This window comes from Embiotoca jacksoni, unplaced genomic scaffold (genome assembly GCF_022577435.1).
Source record: "Embiotoca jacksoni isolate LCO1_2020_lvr unplaced genomic scaffold, fEmbJac1.0.p SCAF_6, whole genome shotgun sequence".
NCBI classification, from domain to species: Eukaryota; Metazoa; Chordata; class Actinopteri; family Embiotocidae; genus Embiotoca; species Embiotoca jacksoni.
In genome coordinates, this window is record NW_027185414.1 from 13457177 (window position 1) to 13479138 (window position 21962).

The 21962-nt window shown below is 38.4% G+C and overlaps 1 protein-coding gene across 2 annotated transcripts; it reads right to left on the reverse strand.

Moving 5' to 3' along the window:
* Window positions 1-727: 727 nt before the first annotated feature.
* On the reverse strand, window positions 728-21393 carry tcf25 (transcription factor 25 (basic helix-loop-helix)). 2 transcript variants are annotated; one of them, XM_069174619.1, is made up of 18 exons: window positions 21067-21393; window positions 19838-19984; window positions 19659-19730; window positions 19290-19414; window positions 18291-18356; window positions 18100-18182; window positions 16461-16591; window positions 15701-15800; window positions 14122-14215; window positions 13879-13971; window positions 11577-11682; window positions 11306-11465; window positions 11015-11102; window positions 10608-10766; window positions 10291-10381; window positions 8520-8599; window positions 8322-8397; window positions 728-1106 (listed from the first exon to the last, which is right to left on the reverse strand). In XM_069174619.1, exons 1-18 carry the CDS (start codon window positions 21280-21282, stop codon window positions 939-941), a joined length of 2055 nt encoding a protein of 684 aa, XP_069030720.1. In that variant the 5' UTR covers window positions 21283-21393; the 3' UTR covers window positions 728-938. The 2 variants fall into 2 exon arrangements, with proteins under 2 accessions (XP_069030720.1, XP_069030719.1); XM_069174618.1 differs by having other exon boundaries at window positions 10291-10378; window positions 21067-21368.
* Between the last annotated feature and the right edge of the window lie 569 nt (window positions 21394-21962).

Below are 21962 nucleotides of genomic sequence, written 5' to 3' on the forward strand. Positions count from 1 at the left end.
CCGGATGGCCCGTTGCAACAGGTCCGGCACCCCGTACTCCTGCAGCATCCCCCACAAAAACCCTCAGGGGACCCGGTCGAAAGCCTTCTCGGTTTCGTTGATCCGGGCGAGGTGACCTCAGACCGTGGGCTGCTGCTCATCGGGGTTTTGTGAACCGCTCTTTGTCTGGGTTCTCACCTGAGACCAGTTTGCCTTGGGAGACCCTAGCGGGGGCTAATGCCCCAGACAGCATAGCTCCCAGGATCACTGAGCCACTGAAACCCCTCCACCACGTTAAAGTGGCGATTTCACATTCAAATAAAACAGCAATGTGTCCAATGATAAATTTAGGCTTGATTTTCTAAACCTCTCCAAGTAAACATGGGCTTCAATGTGCCGAACTGATTTCCCAAAGATGTTTTTTAAGAGTCAATGAGAATAAAATCTCTATGATTCAGAGACAATGTGTTAAACTGCTGCCATAGAAAATTTTGAATTTGTGATACAGGGCTTCCAATCAGCATTAGAACTTTTAAACTTTATTATAAATCCATAAAGCAGTACTCAGTGTGTTTGATGATTAACTCTTTGAGACCCAGAAACCAGAGGAAGTGGAGTAGTGCCCATTAATGTGTTGGTGCTACTGAGCTGACAAAGACTGGAGAAGCTAATGATACCTTGGTGACATGACAGTTTCAACTATGCATCAGTATTCTGACAGTGGAAGAGAGTTCACCCTGGTCACAGCTGTCTGTACTGCCTCTGAGAAATTTATTTTAATCAATGCCACTGGAGCACAGTTCAATACTCTGAAGCTGTGACAGTTAAAAAAAAACAAAAAACTCTTCAGCTGTCCCACTGTACCTCTTCTTAATTATAAACACCACTATTTATTCTTCAAAGTTTGTTTGATTCCTCTCCATTCAACACTTATTCCACCTCTGTCTCCCTCCTCTCTCTCAGTCCCATTCCTCCTCATCTCTGTAGGGGTTGTCCTCCCTCGGTGGCTCCTGAAACCGGATGTTTGCCAGCATGTCCCTCATTGCCACCATTAGACGGTTCACTTCCTGGTTCAGTTCCTGACCAGCTCGAGCCACTTCCATGTCATCCTCCTGCCTCAGTCCACCCTTGAGTGAAGGAAAAATAAATTAATGTACAGTTCTCATGTCTCACCCTTTCTCAAACAGGCCTTTCTCTGTTTTAATATCCTTAACTATGTCACATCATTTTTTCTTTGGAATTCTCTGAAGACATTCTCCATTTCCTTACATTTCATTATCTATTAAGTGTATATTGCAAAAACCCGACTATTCGACAAGTTGTGCGTGTTAAAGTGATTCCAGCCATGAAAAACACAGAACGACCGCAAAACAAAAGAAATCTGATGCCATTGAAATGAATAAATATGAATATAACAAGAACAAAATGCTGTATAGGAGATTATCAGCGGGGAAGTCAATACTGTGGGAAAAACAAAAAGTTCAATTCAGTTCATTCAGTAACTCAGAAATGTCACCACCCGAATAATCTGCGCCTCTATGTTTCCGCGGGTGTAAAACCATGTTCTCTATGCATTCATTGATTTCTCTGCGTCTCCTTCTCACCACGATGAGAGCAGCCGTCTCTCCAGATTTGTACATCTGATTAATACTTTCAGTCGTATTAAAATACACAACAATCACTTCTCCCGTTTCTGCTTTCAGGTTTAGTAAATATCATTGCGGGTGCTAAATTTTTGTATTTGCATTTCCCCTCCCAGTATTTTGCACGTTCAGGTAGAAGCGCCCAATATTACACATACATGCAGGCAAACACGCCAAATGGACAACGCGTGTTAAATTGCACATTTGAAAAACGTTTACACACGCAAACGTTTAGTAAATGAGGCCCATAGTGTGTTAAAACAAATGTATTATATTAACACCGGTGTAATCTTGGCCTGTGTTATCGAACAAAACATTATGTTGTTTTCAAATAAGTAACTCTATTTCAAGATTAAGACCCACATTTTGGCCTCTCATCCACATGTAGAAGGTGTTAGGTAACTAAAACAAGGAATTAAAAAAAAAAAAAGGTTGTAAAATGCAGATTTAAAAAAAAAAAGTCCAGTTACTGTGTGTCTGTGTGAACATGAACAACAGTGCATTTGGAAAAAAGATTAATTCACACCTTAATTTGTGCACAAAGCAACACTTTCTGTGAACAATGGCGGACATTTTTCATGTTTGTTTAACACTAATATTAGAAATTAGCTATTATTCTGTTTGCTTTTATTTCTCTTTCACCAAAGTAAAATAACGGCAACGGCATTTGTCAGTGACGTCTCCCGTGTGTGCAAAGTTTTGTTAACTGCCGTTCTGAAAGCTACGTCCACTTTTGTATGCAGTCCATGTTCACTACACATGCTCAAGGTGATCTTCTCTGGTATTTTTAAAACATTTTACTGTACACTTTTCCCACCACCTACATAGTTGTTTCAGCGTTTCTATTTGTTTTTGCATTCTCGTGTGTGCGGAGATACTTAGTGCTGTACTTTTTATCTTATTTTTCTAAAGAAGCAATATATTTTCCAGAGTCTTAACTATATTTATTTTATCCATATTCTATCTCTTCCTCTCCATAAGTGGATAACATGGTTAGGATGGATGGAACAGTCCTGATTGAGACATGCCTTGGGCGCTTCTGGTAACATTAAGCATGTAGTGTATAGCTCACAAGATGTTGAACTGAATGTGTGCTTTAATGTAACAGTGGATGGTTGAACTACAAGTCCAATGGCAAGACAGAGAAAATGCATGACATTTATGAGTACACATTGCTCCAGGTTCAGTACCTCAGTCGTTGTAAAAATCCCCTTGTTAAACTTGTTTGTCATGAACCAGACTCATTCTGCACTTGGTACGGCATCAACAAAATCCTTTAACAACAGTCTTTCCATTTATCACCAGTACATATTACTTTGCTGTGACACTCATATTTAACTCACATGCTGTCCATTTCTTCTGATCCTCCTTGAGATAGTTCTACTCCTTCATTGGAGTCCAGCTGTGTTTAATTAAACTGATTGGACTTGATTAGAAAAGGCACACATCTGTCTATATAAGACCTTACAGCTCACAGTGCATGTCAGAGCAAATGAGAATCATGAGGTCGAAGGAACTGTCCAAGGAGCTCAGAGACAGAATTGTGGCAAGGCACAGATCTGGCCAAGGTTACAAAATAATTTCTGCAGCACTCAAGGTTCCTAAGAGCACAGTGGCCTCCATAATCCTTAAATGGAAGAAGTTTGGGACGACCAGAACTCTTCCTAGACCTGGCCGTCCAGCCAAACTGAGCAATCGTGGGAGAAGAGCCTTGGTGAGAGAGGTAAAGAAGAACCCAAAGATCACTGTGGCTGAGCTCCAGAGATGCAGTAGGGAGATGGGAGAAAGTTCCACAAAGTCAACTATCACTGCAGCCCTCCACCAGTCGGGGCTTTATGGCAGAGTGGCCCGACGGAAGCCTCTCCTCAGTGCAAGACATATGAAAGCCCGCATAGAGTTTGCCAAAAAACATATGAAGGACTCCCAGACTATGAGAAATAAGATTCTCTGGTCTGATGAGACCAAGATTGAACTTTTTGGCATTAATTCTAAGCGGTATGTGTGGAGAAAACCAGGCACTGCTCATCACCTGCCCAATACAATCCCAACAGTGAAACATGGTGGTGGCAGCATCATGCTATGGGGGTGTTTTTCAGCTGCAGGGACAGGACGACTGGTTGCAATTGAAGGAAAGATGAATGCGGCCAAGTACAGAGATATCCTGGAAGAAAACCTCTTCCAGAGTGCTCTGGACCTCAGACTGGGCCGAAGGTTCACCTTCTAACAAGACAATGACCCTCAGCACACAGATAAAATAACAAAGGAGTGGCTTCGGAACAACTCTGTGACCATTCTTGACTGGCCCAGCCAGAGCCCTGACCTAAACCCAATTGAGCATCTCTGGAGAGACCTGAAAATGGCTGTCCACCAACGTTCACCATCCAACCTGACGGAACTGGAGAGGATCTGCAAGGAAGAATGGCAGAGGATCCCCAAATCCAGGTGTGAAAAGCTTGTTGCATCATTCCCAAGAAGACTCATGGCTGTACTAGCTCAAAAGGGTGCTTCTACTCAATACTGAGCAAAGGGTCTGAATACTTGTGACCATGTGATATTTCAGTTTTTCTTTTTTAATAAATTTGCACAAATTTCTACATTTGTTTTTTTCTGTCAAGATGGGGTGCTGAGTGTACATTAATGAGAAATAAAATGAACTTTTTTGATTTTAGCAAATGGCTGCAATGATACAAAGAGTGAAAAAATTAAAGGGGTCTGAATACTTTCCGTACCCACTGTATGTAACATCAATGAGTGCGAGAGGAATCTTTCCATTTATACTCATGTCGAGTTGTTTGTAAAACCACGTTTCTCCAAAAAGTTGGGACGCGTCTAAAATGAAAATAAAAACAGAATGCAATGATTTGCAAATCCTGTGAACCCGTTTTTAATTGCAAATAGACCAAAGACAACGTATCAAATGTTGAAACTGAGATATTCTATCGATTTACATTTTACACAGCGTCCCAACTTTTTTGGAAATGGGGTTGTAGAAAACAAATCAAGCTGAAATGAATTCTCTCCAATTGTTGCTTTTAGTGCGTTCATTCGATTCCCCCTTTTATGCAGGACATGTCTGCCACTATGTTTTTTGTTGCTTCCACTGAGGGGGTTTCAAAGTTAAATCTTTTTAAATTTGAACCGTGTTGGCTTTTATCAAACCTATAATCTGATACTTTTACCTCATAATACTGCAGCATTTAAGTTACAGCACAGCATATAGGAAACTATTGACTGAAGAGCCTTTAAACATGCACCCTCTTCTGCATTTTCTTTCAACAAAGAACTATTCCACTCAACTCAGCTTTAATGATAAACTGTTTTTTTTATATGGAAAGCGGTGCATACTTTCTTCATTTGACACACACACACACACACACACACACACACACACACACACACACACTCACACTCTAAGTAATACTGCAGAGCTGTCGGTAGTTGAGAAGCTCCGACAGCTGATATGTTAAGATGCTCAAAAGACTGTAAAACACCCTCTAAGAGCTGGAGAACTGTGAGTGATGCTTTTGTCGGTTTGAAATGAACACATCCGGTTCCATTACACTTGACCTAAAAAGGATACTTTTCCATCCTGCTATCAGGTGCTGCACCAAAATATGACCATATGGTCTTTCTGTGCATTCGCTTTCTTTCACACAATCTTAGACAGATTACAGTCCATTCTGAGGAAGCAGGGAGTGAGCAAATAATGGGAATTAAATGAGCGGAAAGGGCAAACACCCATTTGTTGCTGAGGACAATGTGGATCAAGGATGGTCAATAATCATCATAATCATCACCATCATGAAAAGTAGCAATTTTATTTATGTAATACAGCCCCGAACTTAAGTTCTGACATTTAAATCATTTCAATACCAAACTCTGCTTAACTGAAAAAGTGTTTTGGGATCGACTGGAACGGTAGCTTCAAAATAACATCAAAATAAAAAAAAATTCACTTTTTGGACAAAATTTTTTTACATGATCCACTTTTTCCTTTCAAATGTCTCAAATACAAAGTACAGTAAGTTCTCCTCCAAAGTGACCCACTTTGCTGCTTCATATGCTGCGGGAATAACTGCCCAGTGGAGCAGTTTTGGATCTGAAAACATCACAGTTAGGTTTTGTTAAGAATGGCGGAAAATATGTGAGCAGGAAAATGGAATTTGGTCAACTAATCGACAAAATGTCCAATAATAACTAATGTGCTTGATTATGAGCCCTTGAATTGGCTCCAGAAATTGACCCTGCAAATTAACACCGAATAAATATGAGGATTGAACGGCTTTTATTAGCAAAGAGGCAGCTAAGCCTAGGCCTAAAAACAACTCTGCACTTTGTGAATGTTGTTTTTGTTTTCTCATTATCATGCATACTAGAAAATGGTGGACCGAATTGACTGTAACAAAGTCATATGCCTTGTTAAACATTTTCCAGCTCTCATCCCTTTAGGGTGACCATGAGTCTTTGAAGGAAATGTTCCATCAGTCATGGACGTGTGTTAAGATATTTTGCTAATGTCTTTGACATTATATTTGACATGGGTGTATCCGTGTTCGGGCTTTGCAGTATATTTTCAATATAAAATATACGACGAGAAAAAAAAACGTTCATAGAAATATAGTGTGATGTTGCGTCACATAGCCTAGCTCTCTTTGTAAAACTGTGGTCGTGTTTGAGTCGCTCTCCACCACCACACAGCTCCATGTGCCCAATCGTGGGCTAATTTTTGTTCGGACCGGTACCCTTACACCCTTACTTCCCCGCTGCCGAGATGGGGTTACAACGGGTTTCCAGCTGTACATTTTCAAACAGGGAAAGAAACCCTGTCTTTCTATTTTATTTTGATCACACTTTAATAAAAGTAAATCACCACTTAGCCTAAAAATACAAAGACATGATTTTGGTCCCTAATCTCTGTTTTCATTCAACAGAAATCCAGGGTTTGAGATGTACTGTGTCTTTGGGGCACTTTACTCTTGCTACATAATTTAATTAAAGCTCATCATATGATCAAATCTCCAATGTCAGAGGTAATAAAAGAGTTGTAAGTCTTGTCAGATCCTCAGACCGTTTCAGAGCAGGAGGCAGAGATATACTTTCTTCAGCTATTGCTGCCACTACAACACAATGTTTCCAGGAAAAATTAATATCTCAGTATTTAGTAAGGAATAAAATTGTGTTTCTACTTTTATAATTGATTTGTGTCATTATTAAATTGTCATTAGATTGAAAAGAGACTGTTTAACTGAATGCGATATCAGGTAGTGGGCTCTAGCCGGGTCTTAAGAGTCGCTTATCTGACAACAAAGCCGCACAATTATTACACAGAGGTGCAGAAAACAACACGTGAACTCAGACCGAGAGTCACGACAAATAAAAAAAACACTGTGGCGTGCACATGGCCTGATCAATCATTTACAGGCACTATTGACAAGAGAAAAAAAAAGTAAGTAAGTGATTCCAAAACATTTGGTTTAAATTAGACTGCAGGAATTCCTTACATTGTTCATTGTAACATTAGAAATGCCAATGGTTATTTATCAGTTGGTTAAACCCCTCTGCTGTATAATGGTGCTTTCACACTTGGTACTTTGTACCGTGCTCGAGTGCATTTGAGTCCAAAGTCTGGTACGTTAAGTAAGTGTGAACATTGCAGACCCGATAGAGGCACAGATCATCGTACCTGGGCACAGCTCCATTTGGAAGAGGCGGACTCGGGTCCAGATCAGTGTACTCGGGCACAGTACACGCATCTGGTGTGAAAGCTGGTTGCCCTAAAACCTGCTATTGAGGATATATATTGCAACATTACGCCACTGTTGCATTTTCAAACATAAAAAAAGCAGTTCTCCGCACCACTTTTTTCCCTCAGAAATCTGCAAATGAGGCCAGATCTGGACACTTGCACCTGATTCTTTGTGTCTTTGTGTCCTTCTGGTCTGTCCACTCAAAACAAAAGCAGCGGTGATGTAAAGTAGCCCTCCACTGGCATGAGGATGATGACATAAGCATACTTAGGTACAGAGCATTAATATGATGTGAACGCAGGCCAGCAGGGGAGTCGAGGGTCACGGCAATCATACTCGGTACAGATGAAGCCTCCATCGTGTGGAAACACACGAAAACCCAGCCGTTGTGTTCCTTCAGTGATTTTGGACCGTTAACTCAAGAACAACAGACAAGTCTTACGGTTGCAGTAAATCAGAACATCAAGACGAGGATACATGATGAAATCACTTGACACCCTTCGAAGCACAGCTGTTCATAGTGATGAATTCACCCACTCGGTGCACTCACACAGAGACAAATGAGTTTTGTGTGTAAGGCTTACAGCTGTTTATCACATGGCGTCTTCACATGTACACCATGGGTTCTTTGAGATGTCAGTCTAATGCTGGACAGACGTGTAGCCATGTTCAGATGAAATTAGTTTAGTTTGCTCATGGATTAAGAAGATTGTTGCTCTGATAACCGAGATGTACAGCATAATATTAACATATATGAATTGGGTTTTAAGGTGAATATTTGTCCTTTAAATATTTGAAACAACGGAAACATTTCTTTGTAATTCATGGGAGACCACCGTTATGTGTCCATGTATCCATCCATGTAACTAACCCAAAATTCTTTTTGCCTCACGCACCTCACTAATCAAATCAATCAAAACCAGATCCGTTCTGTCTGATCCACGCAACTCACCTGGAGGTTGAAGTTTGGCAGCAAAGACCGGAAAAACAGAGATAAAGTACTCTCACTGGATGCACCAACATGCTGCCTACATGTAGACACAAAAACACATAAATCTCTTTAACTTTAAAAGCAAACTAAGACAACAAAGCATGTGTATTTTGTAAAGTGTGGAATCTCGTGTGTACAAATGATTGGGTCCTGCATTACCTCTCTGGTCGGGTATATGATATGACAGAGTCCAGTGGAGGCAGAGGGTCAAAACCCATCACAGGCTGAGTGGTCACCTCCTGGGGGTATCGAACAAATACACGAGTTTAAAATCACATTCACAGACATGTGTGAGTTCAGAGACAAATAAATATTCCAATGGTGATCTGCATCTGCAGTTGAGACTGATTTACTACTCTGTGGTGGGAAGTAACTAAGTACATTTACTTAAGCACTTTTTGAGGTAATTGCACTTTACTTTAGTCTTTCCATTTGATGCTACTTTATACTTCCACTTCAAAACATTTCAAAAGGGAAATACATGTATTGTACTTTCCATTTCACCACATGTATTTGAAAGCTTTATTTACTTTTAAGATCAGGATTTGAACCCAATGGATAATAAAATGCATTTTTAAAATACTACACATTGTTAAAGATTAAACATTGTTTTCAAAGTTTTTGTCTTCTGACATCTTACGAACAAACTGTGTAGTGCGGGTCACATCTCGGATGTCTATTAGTTGTTAACATTTCCACCAAATAGTGATTTTTTTTTTTCCATCTAAAATTCTCATCTTTTTAATAAATGTTCAAATAATCCAGTATCTCACCAAAAATCAAAGATTAGGGAAAAAGTAAAAACACATTTTTGAATATTTTTTTTCCTTTCCTACTATTCATCTTACAACCCATCCAATTTATCTGCTGTCCCTGTTTATAAAGACGATTCAGTATTGATATATAATGATGTCATAATTAATCATGTCAGTCAGAGGGGTGAAACCAGTAATTTCACTACATTTTGCTGCTAATACTTGGAATGGAGAATTTTTACTTTGCTGTATTGATACTTCCAGTCAAGTCTAGAATCTGGATACTTCTGCTATCACTGGTACTACTTTAAAAGCCACAAGTGGAAACAAGTTATTGGAAGAAGTTTCACCGGCTTCGTTCCCAAAAATCACACGCAAGATGAAAAACAACCTGTGAAAGATGGGTTGTTTTTCATCTTGCGTGTGATTTTTGGTACCAAGTGCTTTGTCTCGTTGCAGTTTTGGTTTGAAGGGTGGCGACCTGAATGTGACGTGGAGCACAGCAGAAATCTTTTACAGTCAAGAAATATTGCAGCAATGTTGTGTGTACAGAATACAAAAAATATATCAGAGAAAAAGTAGCATTTTTCTAATTTGACATCTTGATCTACAACTAGCTGTCAAAAAATATAAAAGAAAGGCCATATGCAGTTACATTTATTGAGGACGAAATCTACTTTCAAGAGTAGCATCAATGTCATCTCATATTTAATCCACACAAGTATTTGGTTGCAAGAAATCTGATTTATAAATTAGTGATCACTGGAAAGTCAGAGCATGCACTCATATACACACCTCAGAGAGTAAGAGTCCGCATATATGATATTGAGATTATTAATTTGTTATACTGCACTGGTTATAAATATATTTGGAAAACTAAACCATAAGAAAATTAACACAAATGCTTTTTTGCCTGACGACTTAAAATGAAGACTGAAATCTTTCAAATCCTATTGGTGCCCTTCACACATTCATTGTCTATCAAAGAATGAATTGAGGACATTGTAGAATGTGTGAATTGTGGTTGCTGCTATCTGGCCTTCATCAGGTTGATGTCTCAGGCTGTTCACCTCCCTGATAAAGTTGAGGTAACTGAAAACATCTACTGAATAAAGCGTGCCGTGTGAGATCTTAGAGCAGAAAATGGAGAAGTGCGGTTGCTGATGGTTTCTTACAAGAGGCAGACTTGAGGTGGCTTCTTTGATCTCAGAGAGGAGGACATGGCGATGGATGTTTCTTGGTGCACTCTGGTACCTCTGCTTTCTCCTGAAACAAAGTAACGAAGGTGAAGCCTTTGAGAGCCATTTTCTCACTATTGAAAGAATCCCTATCGTCTCATCATCCAATATACTACTATGTGGAGCAATTATTAATTTGCTTCATTTGACATTTTTAGTTTACTGATTATCAATGAATGTCTCGGTCGTCTCCAAGGCAAAGTTTGTCAGAACTTTGCCAGAACTGGCATCAGAGCAGATAGTTGACATCTTACTTGTTTTGGCAGTCCTCCACTAGAGGGTCTTTGGCATCAACTCGGCGCAGCACCTCCCTCACAGACTCCTCGAACCAAAGCAATACTGCTGCCTCCCTCCACAGGTTGTACGTTCTCCCCACATACAGAGCTGTCAGTTCAGCCAGGGCTGGTGGCTGCCTGCAGACAGGGGAAGTACCGTGATCTTCAAAGTTAGACGGGAGGAGGTGGAGAAACACAAAACGGATACAAATATATGCTATAAATAAACTGCCATAAAAAGATTGGAAAGATAGACATTTTATATTCAATTTGTTGAAAGTTAATGAATGAATAAATAAAATATTAAATTATACCATGCTGTAATAATAAAAGTAATTTTCATGGATTATGCAACACTTTAGTAAAACATAGGGAGAATACATCACCCTATCTGACTCTTTGGGCCGAAGAAGCTATGAGAGGTGACTGTGGCGTCTGCCTGCACTGTACACAGGTCCAGTAAAGGCATCAAGACTGTGGAGAACATATTTACAACAACATTAGGTGATCAAAATTGACACTTTTACATTTTTCTGAGATGAGAATGATAAAAAAAGAAAATCCCTGCTATGTTATGGAAAACCTTTTAGTTATGCCCTAAGCAATGTGAAGAAGTGACAGAGGAATATCAACATATTTATATTCTTGTGGTAGCAGTTCATTTCAAAGAGTCTGACCTCCAGGGAACATGATGAGAGCCTCCTGCAGCATCTGGTCAGCTTTCTGTCTTTCTTTATCACTTTCTTCACGGTCCATATCTTCCTGCTGACTGAGATGGAAACGGCAAAGTGCAGTGGAGAATGCAAAGTTTGGCAGCTGAGACAGATTTCTGTGCTCCTGAAAAGCAATAACAAACAATTACTCTATCAGACTGAGGAGGTAACCGCTGCACGGGAACACACACGCACACAAATATGGCACGTAACTGCACATGAAAGCACACTTTACCTCCCAGTCCTGGTACAACTGAAGCAGAGATGGATACTCTCTGGAACGCAGGGTCAGGAAATCAACAAGCAGCAGCATGCACAGTGGGTCCGAGTCTGGGTCCAAACTAATAAGAGTGACAGACAAAACCACAAAGAAATTAACACTGATATTTATATTAAAAAAAATTTAAAAAAAAAACATGCTCAATCCAAATATCTGAACCTAAGTATAATTATTAAAAAAATAAAAAAATAAAAATAAAATAAAATCGAATTCCATACTCGGGGGTGGATCATAAACAACAACCTGGAAATAATGCAAATACTTGAAAAAAGCACTGTTGGTTATAGCTGACATTATTTAAGCTGAAGTACCCTTAAGAGTGGCTTTGCTCCACGTTTGCGATATGCAGATTGATACGTGATTTTTATTTGTTTCCTTCAAAATTTAGCACAACGTATTGAATACTATCTGAGCAGGCATGATGAAAGTGAATATAGTATGTATAGGGAATCAAATATAGTTACATCCTATGTTTCAAAACTATATAATACACTGTAAGTGGGTCACTTTTTCAAGCAGTGCTTTATTTTAAGGTTATGTTATCAATCTCATTTCGAGCTAACAGTGATTTAATCACTGCTGCAGGGATAAAGACAGACATCTGTTTTTATTCCCAGAATGCTGCTTTACAAAAGGATCAGAGCACATAGCTGTCATGAAGTCAGGATGCCAGAGATTGATGGAAAGCAAAGATAAACACAGACCATGACATGGGTAGGCTGTAGGTAACAGTCCAGCTACGGCAGACTAATGGCAGCAGGGAAAAGCTTTTATGTAAATGGTACTGTATCTGTGCCAGCATGCATACAGGAGGTCTTATGTCATGTAATGACGCAAATACACACTGATTGTTATGGGATTATATTACCTTGGAAATGTAAACTATTTTGTCATGCGTGTCATTTGGGTCAAACATATGATCTTACAGTATCACGCTCTTCACTAAATCACTTTTATATGCCTTAACAAATGGATAAAAGCACTGAAATGTCTTTTAGGGAACACCTTATCATCAATTAAGTAGCACATATTAGAAATGTATTCATGTTCATAAAGCTTCATGATACCAAGAGTTTCTCCTCGTAATGAAAATTCCAGTAAAATTCTTGGAACTATGATGTTTTTTTAAGACGTTTTCTAAGACGTTCCCCTTAAAGTTAAGAGTAGGTCCTGGTAAAAATGAAAGTTATTCACAAAGCACCTTTAGGACCAAGGGGGAGAACTTTTTAAGAGTCTTGAGAATTTCTTAATTGCAGAAGTACAACGAGGGAGGAGAAATATTCTTCAAACGCTGAATGACAGTGAGTTAATGAAGCGCTACGAATCGTATCATGCAGGGATGACGTTTGTGGTCGATCTCACTGGAGACACTCACATCTCTCGCTCAACGCAATAACACCATATTGTTGAAACTGATTACAGCACAAAGATATTTGGCAACTGTAAAAATGCAACAGTGCAGCATTGATGACTCGGGTCTGTCGCGACCTTCATCAGCAGAGCAATCTTAAACAAAACCAGTGCTTTCACAAACAAGTACGGGGACGCAGTTAATTTAAATCCCACCGGGTGTCACTGTCCATTCAGTGCCCATTATCACAAAGAGTTGTTTTTTTTTTATCAGCCATTCACTTTTCTTTTTTTTTTTTTTTTTTTTTTTAAATAAAGCGACATACCCAGCAGCAGGGTCAACCACACCTCCTCATTAAGATAACGATTTCTGTCCCTTCTTTACTCAGCTGCTCTGAGAAGTTTTCTAAATAACTCCTAAGCTAAGATTCCTTGCTAGAAATGTTTTGCCTAAATTATAAATAATTTTGAAGGGTAGGTCTTTGATCAGTATCAGTCGTCATCCTCACCACACTCACAGAATAAAGACCTCATCTGTTAGTTAACAGTCTTTGAAGAGTATATTGCCATTTTAAAGACTCCTGCTGTTATGGTGACTTAATTCAGGGAATTGAGAATTTGTGTTTGTTTATATAGCAAGCAATGTGATCTTATAGTTTGTAAAACTTTTAAAACTGATAAATAAAGACACAACACAGACAAACAGTATCTAAACTTCCCTCTTCCTTCTTTCTATATAGAGTGCTGTTCAGAGATAATATGAACAGAGTAGATAAGTTAGTCATAAAAGGACCAGAGATGTGACCTCTAAATGGAGACTCCAGCAGGGCTTTCTATATAAATCTCATAATTTTTTTTACTGCTTCACATTTAACTATATGACATGTTCAATGTTTTCTTGTTGTACCTCAGGATCAGTCTGCAGAACTCCAAAGCTGTGCGTGGGCATCCTCTCTTCTCCAGAAACATCATGTGCTTATAAAGAGCCAGATAAAATGCTCTGCAAACAAGGATTATTGAATTACTGAATTGCTGAGTCCATGTAACATAATTAAAGTTGAAAATAATAATCTTTAGTACAGCTGATGCTTTGCAAAAGCAAGATGTGCAACAGAAGCAAAAGGAGGAGGGGAAAAAAGAAAGGACCAACCTGTTTTCTGGTCTCAGATAATCCAGTCTGCTGGTACCTGATGTCAGACTGAACAAAGGATGAAATGCACACTCAAAGCTGTACATGGCCCTCTCTGGAAAAAACAAAGTAGTTATAGCTTTGATTTAGATCTGCAACAACAAAAACATCCAACCTACAAACAGCATGATTTAGGGAGAGAAGTAGTAAGCACAGCTGTACAATGTTGCAGGTACCTTGTCAGTAATAATGTTCCTACATATGATCACCTCATCAGCAAGGCTTAGTATCCTAGAAAATACCAGAACTGAAAACCACTGTCTGATTCCTCCATCTTATGGTAATGTTCAGCTGGTGGCATGTAATCAAATTACCCCGGGCAGAAGACGAATGCCCTTTGTTAAATCATCCCTCTGGTCTTCTCCATAAACTATTTTAGATCATCGGTTGAGGACAGGGCCTGTGATAATAAACCTAGCATTGTGCTTAGCATGAACTTTAATTTATTAATAGTGTTTCCCCCTGTGGGAATAATAAAGTAACTATCTATCTATCTAGTGACTGATTTGTGGATTTACAATTTACAGAAGCACACAGGCACTGAGTTTAAAATTACAATTATTCATCTTGATAATTCGATCAAAATTAGCTATCATCAGTGATTTGACCACAAAACGTTTGTCTTGAGACTTTCCAACGAGTTAAAATTATAAATATTAAGTCATAAATGGATAATAATGCCCACAGCACAACAGTCAGCTCTGAGATTGGGTAACATTTTTGAAATGCACTGGCACAGACAATTTATTTGTCTGATGATCTCTCTGTGAACTGTAACAATGACACGGCATGCTAATCTATATATATATAAGGAAATCTAATTAGCATTATTGCTGGATGAATTTGCTTTGGTATGTGCTTGATATTTTGTATGATGACATGCAATTAAATATAGATATTGGTATGATTAAAATGCATTCATAATATAATTCATGCCGGCATTGATGTAACATACAAATGCTATAAATTTGAAGTGCAAATAAATTACTTTTTTTCATGCACTTAACAAAAGAAATTAAGCGATCAGTTAATATTGACATTTGTGCATTCTGCTCCTCTTAGCGATGACAAAAAACAGGCATGCACTTAAAAAGCAGAATATTGTCGGAGGACAAACTGTATCATCTCATGTGTGCCAAAAATCTGTTTTCTTTGAAAGAATATAATTGGGAGCAGAAGGAATTAGTGTATCAGACCAGCCAAAACAGAGAAGCCTGGCTGGCTGCTCCGAAGCACCGACTAAGCTTTTTTTTTAGTCTGGAAAACCTTTCCAATCATGTTACACAATAAACTTGTGGTTGAGCATAGCGGATCCCTGAGTATTTCCATTTAAAGACGACCTGTTATGCTTTATTTCCAGTCATAAATACAGTGTTATGTTTTTATAGTGAAGTACCAGTATATCAAAAAATTGTTTTGAAAAAAAGAGCATAAATGGTCCCCTTTATAAAAACACTGTTGAATGATTTGCCATCTCGGTCATGGCTGGACACAAAACACATTTTGGTCAAGTGACACGGAAGGAGCCCACCATCCTTACCAATGAGGTCCCTGGCCATCTCCTGATCCTCTTGTATGCGGCAGACATCAGAAAGCTGCAGCAAGGAATCAATGTGGTAGGGGTTCAGCTGAAGCAGAGCCTGGAGACAAAAAGGAAAGAGAATTATGTGAACTTGACAGAGATGGACAAAGACATAATATTTAATTTTCACAAGTCCAGTCGTGTGCCACAGATCACAGTCAAATATGCCCTGCCAAAATAAAAATAAAAAACACACTTTGGTATTTTTTTGTGGTCAGCCTCGCCTGCCACACGTGCTGCTTCTTCAGAAACTGTGTGGGATCCCAAAGAACACAGTATCAAACATTATAGGTGGGCGTGTTCGAGGCTGTGAAAATCTTGTGATGATATCTTCTTTAGCTTGAATTCACTTTGATGCAACCACGTTTTCCATGCGAATGTCTATTATTTAAATACATCTATTTATTAAGAATATAGTCTAGTTTTTTAATGTTGCATTTTTTTTTATTGTACAGGAAATGATTTCAATTATTTGTATTTTAAGTTTAAACAGGTCAAGATTTAAATGTTTTCCATGGAAAAATAATTGCTGAAAATGATGTAATGACAAGATTTTCCTGGTGATGATCCACACACTGTTTGGATTTTTAAATAATCTTTGAAGGAACAATAGCAAGGTGCTTATAAAAAAAATGAGGATATTCTAAATCTACCTCTCAATTGTTTACATTGATGGTGATGGTTTCACACCCCTCTTCTTAGAGAATAAACTTTTTACCACAATATTGTTGGGATCCATGGACTCGACCGCATCCAGGAACTTGAACTGTACTTGTTGGTATTCTCGACTGTGCTCAAAGGTGAAGTGCTGAATGCCATCCTTTGACTCCAGTAAGGCCATTGAGATCCCTGTGGAGACGTTAAGCTGAATTAACAACTAACTTAAGAACAACACACGTTTAGACACATATTTAATTCACACTAATAGACCTGACTGACTCTTTGTGATTGACCATGGGGGAAAAACGTGTAATATAAATGTGAAGTCGTGCATTTATGGCTCAAAATCATAGATTTGCCTCAAGGGCCATCACAATCTACACAGCACAAGACACCCCCGTGTCTTTAGAGCCTTGGGAAAAAGGAAATGCTTATAATTACAGAATTAATCATTCCACGTGTAGCTCGCATGTCATACCTGATGTGACTATAAAAATCGGATAAATTTATATGTTCATAAACAAACACTGAGATGACTTGCATAGAGTAAATGTGTCTGTGATGCTTCACAGCTATTTTGTTTACCTTCAGTTCATCATCACTTTTAAACAAAAGAAGATTCATAGATTCATTTTTAACTGATTTCTGACCATGATTATTTGTTTACCGTTTAGATTTTGTGTCAACTAAAACTTTTTCATTGTGCTAAAGTGCTAACAGCATGTCATAGCAGATCCCGGTGAAACAACAGAAAAAAAAAAAATCCCATGAGGCTTTTTAAAACATGCAAGACATTGTAGATTTTAGTGGTGATGTAACATTGCTAAAACATTATGGAGAAGCAGTCACGTCGATAGTGTTTACAAAGTAAAAAAATCTGCAATTATTTAACAAAATATATTTTGCCTAACTATTAAGAAAAGAGCAATCTGCGTGAGTCATCAAATGTCTAAAACACTGGACCTTTTGTGGTGATAAAAATGTGTTTGTAACTTTAATATCATCCTATATTGACATTTGTAGGAAATATTGAATCCAGTCAAGGCACGAATATCGAACAGAAAGATTACGCAATACATCAATGGTGACCTTCACTTCGGTCACAATGAGGCAATCTTTACGATGACGCCAGTACCACAAGCAACATTCAAAGTCTATGACACTGGCTAAATAAAAGAACTTTGAGCAATTTTCGGCTTGTCGGTTTGAAATATAAAACACAGAATACACAAAAAGCTATATAATATTCTATGAAAGGCAAAACGAATACGATAGTTCAATACCACGAAATGACCTTTTGCATTTGGTTCTTCTGCTCTTCATATGAAACATGAACATGTGCAGATTACAACTATAAATTTCCTCATCCTGAAACAATTAAGACTATGTATGTATCTATCTATTGATCATGTAAAGAGCGTGTCATAAGCACAATTATATGTGTTTTGACTCATAACAAATGATCACCACAAGGCCAATAGTTTTAATGTTAAACCACATATCAAGAGACAAACAGGAATTAAGTGGAGCGACACTAAATAATATTAGATATATTTTTAAATGGTATTATTCTACCATTTTGCCCAAAACTGTCTCATGATGTAAACAAAAGGGGAATTATTAAAACTAACAGTTTTACCCTGGATTGATCAGCAAATAATGCAGTATATAATTCAGTATAATTCAGGCACAGTTACCTGGGCGGCTAAAGCGAGGCCAGCTGTCCTTTGGACTGGTCATCCAAGTGCTGCGGTGAAATTGTCTGTTTCTCTGTCGAGGTCTGCCCATAAAAAAAAAAAGAAAAAGAGGACAAAATACATTTATTATACATAAAAATGGCATGAGCCATTTAAATCCAAACAATCTCACTTTTTTCTTTCCTTTTTACCTTTGATCCCCGAGAACAGCTCGAGCCCCGAAATATCTCTTCAGCTCTGTCTCTGGGTTGAGATTCCTGAAGAATTAACACAGACAATGACACTTAAATCCTGACAGGCTTTATAACAACATAAAGCTGAGGAAATACATTTCAGGGCAAACACAGTCAGTAACAGAAAAAAAGAACATTGTCAAGACACAATGTAGACAAGTTGACCAGTACCATATAAAACAAATTATTACCAAGTGGGAGGAAGCATAAAGTAAATCATTAAGTGGCACACCTAATTCATAGCCTCATACACTGTCATATTACAGAACCAAGATTAAACTATTTAACCTGTATAACTTGTTTTGCCTGTCTTGGGTTTGCATATTTATTATGGGCCACTCAGCTGAATTACAGTTGTGTGCCCAAACTGCTTTCTCTGTATCAGTGTATGTCAGCTCTGCTAAAAACTGATGCTTCGCTATCAATACAAGCAATTTTTCTTCGATAGCTAATTGAAATGGTCCGCTCGGATGTCACCATTTTTGTGGCTAGATGTGCGATATACTCCAAGACATTTTAACTGCTTGTAATTCTCCGTTGATTCAGTGTACAACATCCCCTGAGACCCACAGCCTTTAAATCATTTGCCTTTTGTGTGCGAGTCAAGCGCCACCGCATGATAGCATTGAACAGTTAAGAGTAAATGAAGCTAATAAACTCACCATAGACCAAGTCCTGTCTGCTGTGCCCTGGTTAAGAGTTTCTTTAGCACTACTACTCCAACAGACAGATGTAGGCATACTTGTGTTTATTTTGAAACACGTAACAGCTTAAATGTAGCCACTATAGTGAGTATTGTAATAACAGTATACTAGAAAACAAAGTGTTGTGTGCAGGTAAATATCAAGATGAATACTTCTGCCACAACCAAGTCAAGGGTGATGAAAATATGAACAAAAAGCATATCTGAACTTAATCTATGCATGTTGGCTTCATGAAGGATGTTGGTATCCTCACCGGTGCTCCACATGTAGCACAGATCTTCTGTCAAAGCCTCCGCAATCCTCATTTTGCAAACTCACACCATTGGACTGCTCCAGGTTCTCCAGCAATACATCAATGTTATCAGCTGGTGCAGCCTCCTGAAAGTTGTTTAAAAAACAGCAAATTCAGAGAGACAACATCTAATTGATGTTTGCTGGCCGAGAGGAGCTACTGCTTTGAATGATGTGAAAGTAATTTCTGGCTCCAAAGCATGATTTCAAGACATTTTTGTTATTAGTACAATGTTTTTTTGCAAGAAAATTGCAAGAAAAATTATAATTAAAGCTAAGGATGAAGTGTGGGCTATACATTTTCCAGCAGATAAAATTGCAACAAATTTACCTGTCCATCTTCTGTTGTCACTTTAGTCTTCTTCTTTTTCTTCTTCTTTTTGACTCTCTCTCCAGATGAAGACTGTGAAAGAACAGAGATGATGCAATAAAGCTCATTTTAATAGGAATATCAAAGTAAAATTGGAAGAATACATGATTCTATGGTTCTCAAATGTGGTTTTTTTTTACCATGCTGGACACGTCCTCATGCTTCTCATCTGGTTTTTCATTGTCTCCGTTATCATTCTTCTCTGTGCCATTTGTTTGGTTTCTGTCTGGTTTCTCTGCCTCTTCATCAGGTGAAATTTTCTCTGCCTCATTGTCTGCATCACATATCTAGTAAATATGAGATTGGCAAGAAAGTGTACTGGTTAAAGCAGCACTAAAAATGAGTAAAAACATACAGTAAGATGGAACATTGCACAGAAATCAGTCCTTTCCAATCTTGCAACATCAAGACAGCATCTTTTCCTGAAGTCACGTCAAATCCAAAACCAAATACTGTTCATGGACAAAATTAGTGTGTTCAGGATGACGAGGAAAAGTATCCACAAAGATAATGTTGTGATGCAAACTACTGCTTAAAAATGGTTTGTGACATGAAAAAAATGCAGAGTACAGATTAGAGGTCTTTATAAACCTGAACTCCAGATAAATGTTTTGTATAACTGATTGGTGTAAACAGGTTGTATATCAAATGAGCTTACTGTTGTGGCAAATAATACAGTCCAATATGCTGGCAACACTGTGACATAACTAATTCAGCTTCCCTGTAATCATTAAGCTGATGCAAAGGATATTTTTGTTTGATATAATAATGAAATGTGTTGTGATTCACCAAAAATATTTTCACAAACACAAAACTAAATTAATTTAATGTCTGATCAAATCGAATATCCCCATTTATTTTGTATCATCAAGCAAAGGTATCACCATGAGTGCTACTCACTTTCACTGCAAGAACTACTGCATTATTTATCAAAAAAGTTATTGCCTGTACGAGGATGCTTGACTTTGTTAGTTGTGAGTGACATCAAAATCTATCCAAAATCTGATCAAGAATCAATATCTACAGGTCGCTTTAATTAGAAAGAGCTGGAGGGACAAGATGGCTCCTGCAAAAAAGACGTGTCTTCACAGTGTCACTTTAAAGTCATACAATGTAAAGGTAGCACAACTTGCCAGCAATTTTCTAATGTGATATTAGACACCTTGCGAGCTGATCTTAACCTGCAATGCAAGTGAGTTTAGTTATTATGCTGAGAAATGAGCTGACGCCACAGCGCTGGCCTATTTTAACAAACAAGGGTTGTTAACATTTTAGCTAGCCGCAAACAGCTGTCGGGAAGAAACACAAACTAATACTGTTGTTGAAAGTAACATATATCGAGAGCTGGGGAAATACACCGCCACTTTACCAATTCATAAATGTTGCTGAAGTTTTTCTGAGCCTTGTTTTTCTTGGACTTTCGGCTGCTGCCTCTCCCGTTGGACGGGGGAGACACATTGGCCGCGTCCAGCTTCTCCTCCTCAGCCTGCTCCTCCGGGCTGTCACCCGAAGTTATATCCCCGGAGTCCAAGGCCTCCTGACCCCGCTGTTTCCCTCTGAGCCTTCGCAGAGCCCGGGTAGACATTGTCCACTGCTCATGGGTCACATACACGTATACGTTCGTGATTATAATAGTTTTTGTGTTAGCGAAGAAACACAGCAGAGCTATGAAATGACGAGGAGTTCCATTGGTTGATTTTCTTCTTCTGCTAAATGTTTCAATGTGCCTTCAGTGTGTTACTGCCCTCTACAGGACAGATGGAGAAGTACACCAATATCTGGCCACACCGTAGATAAAATGATCAGGACTAATGATTAATTTAGCCTCACACCATCTTGACATGTGGAAACTATAATTACCTTCCAGGTGGCATTTCTAAAATGGCAGAATCAAATTAAAAACAAAACAAAAATGAGTTGGACATAAATCATTTGGAGATATATTTGATTTTATGTCTCTATGCATTTCTCACATATTTGTGTCATTTTTAATAGGCACTTAGTTATAGTGATAATTTGAATTGGACTCCGTTGTTAATAATTTCTTGTAAGGGTAAACATTTTAATTACTTTGAATATAGTGCATGAGTTGTGCTGAATAAATGAACTTATTTTGCCTAACTTTGACTAAAAATCTGATGCAACACGTCCTTGTAACTTGCAGTCTATTTGCAGTTACCATGACAACAGACTGAACTGGAAGACCAACATCAACGCTGTCTACAAGAAGGTGATGAGTCGACTCTTTTTCTTGAGGAAACTTCG

What these genes read in the sequence shown, in the direction of transcription:
- tcf25 (XM_069174619.1), bottom strand. Translation starts at nt 21,282, where the DNA reads ATGTCTACCCGGGCTCTGCGAAGGCTCAGAGGGAAACAGCGGGGTCAG. An exon ending in GATGGCCAGGGACCTCATTG is followed by an intron (nt 14,216 to 15,700) that starts GTAAGGATGGTG and finishes TGTTTTTTCCAG; the next exon opens with AGAGGGCCATGTACAGCTTT. An exon ending in AGTTGTACCAGGACTGGGAG is followed by an intron (nt 11,466 to 11,576) that starts GTAAAGTGTGCT and finishes ATTGCTTTTCAG; the next exon opens with GAGCACAGAAATCTGTCTCA.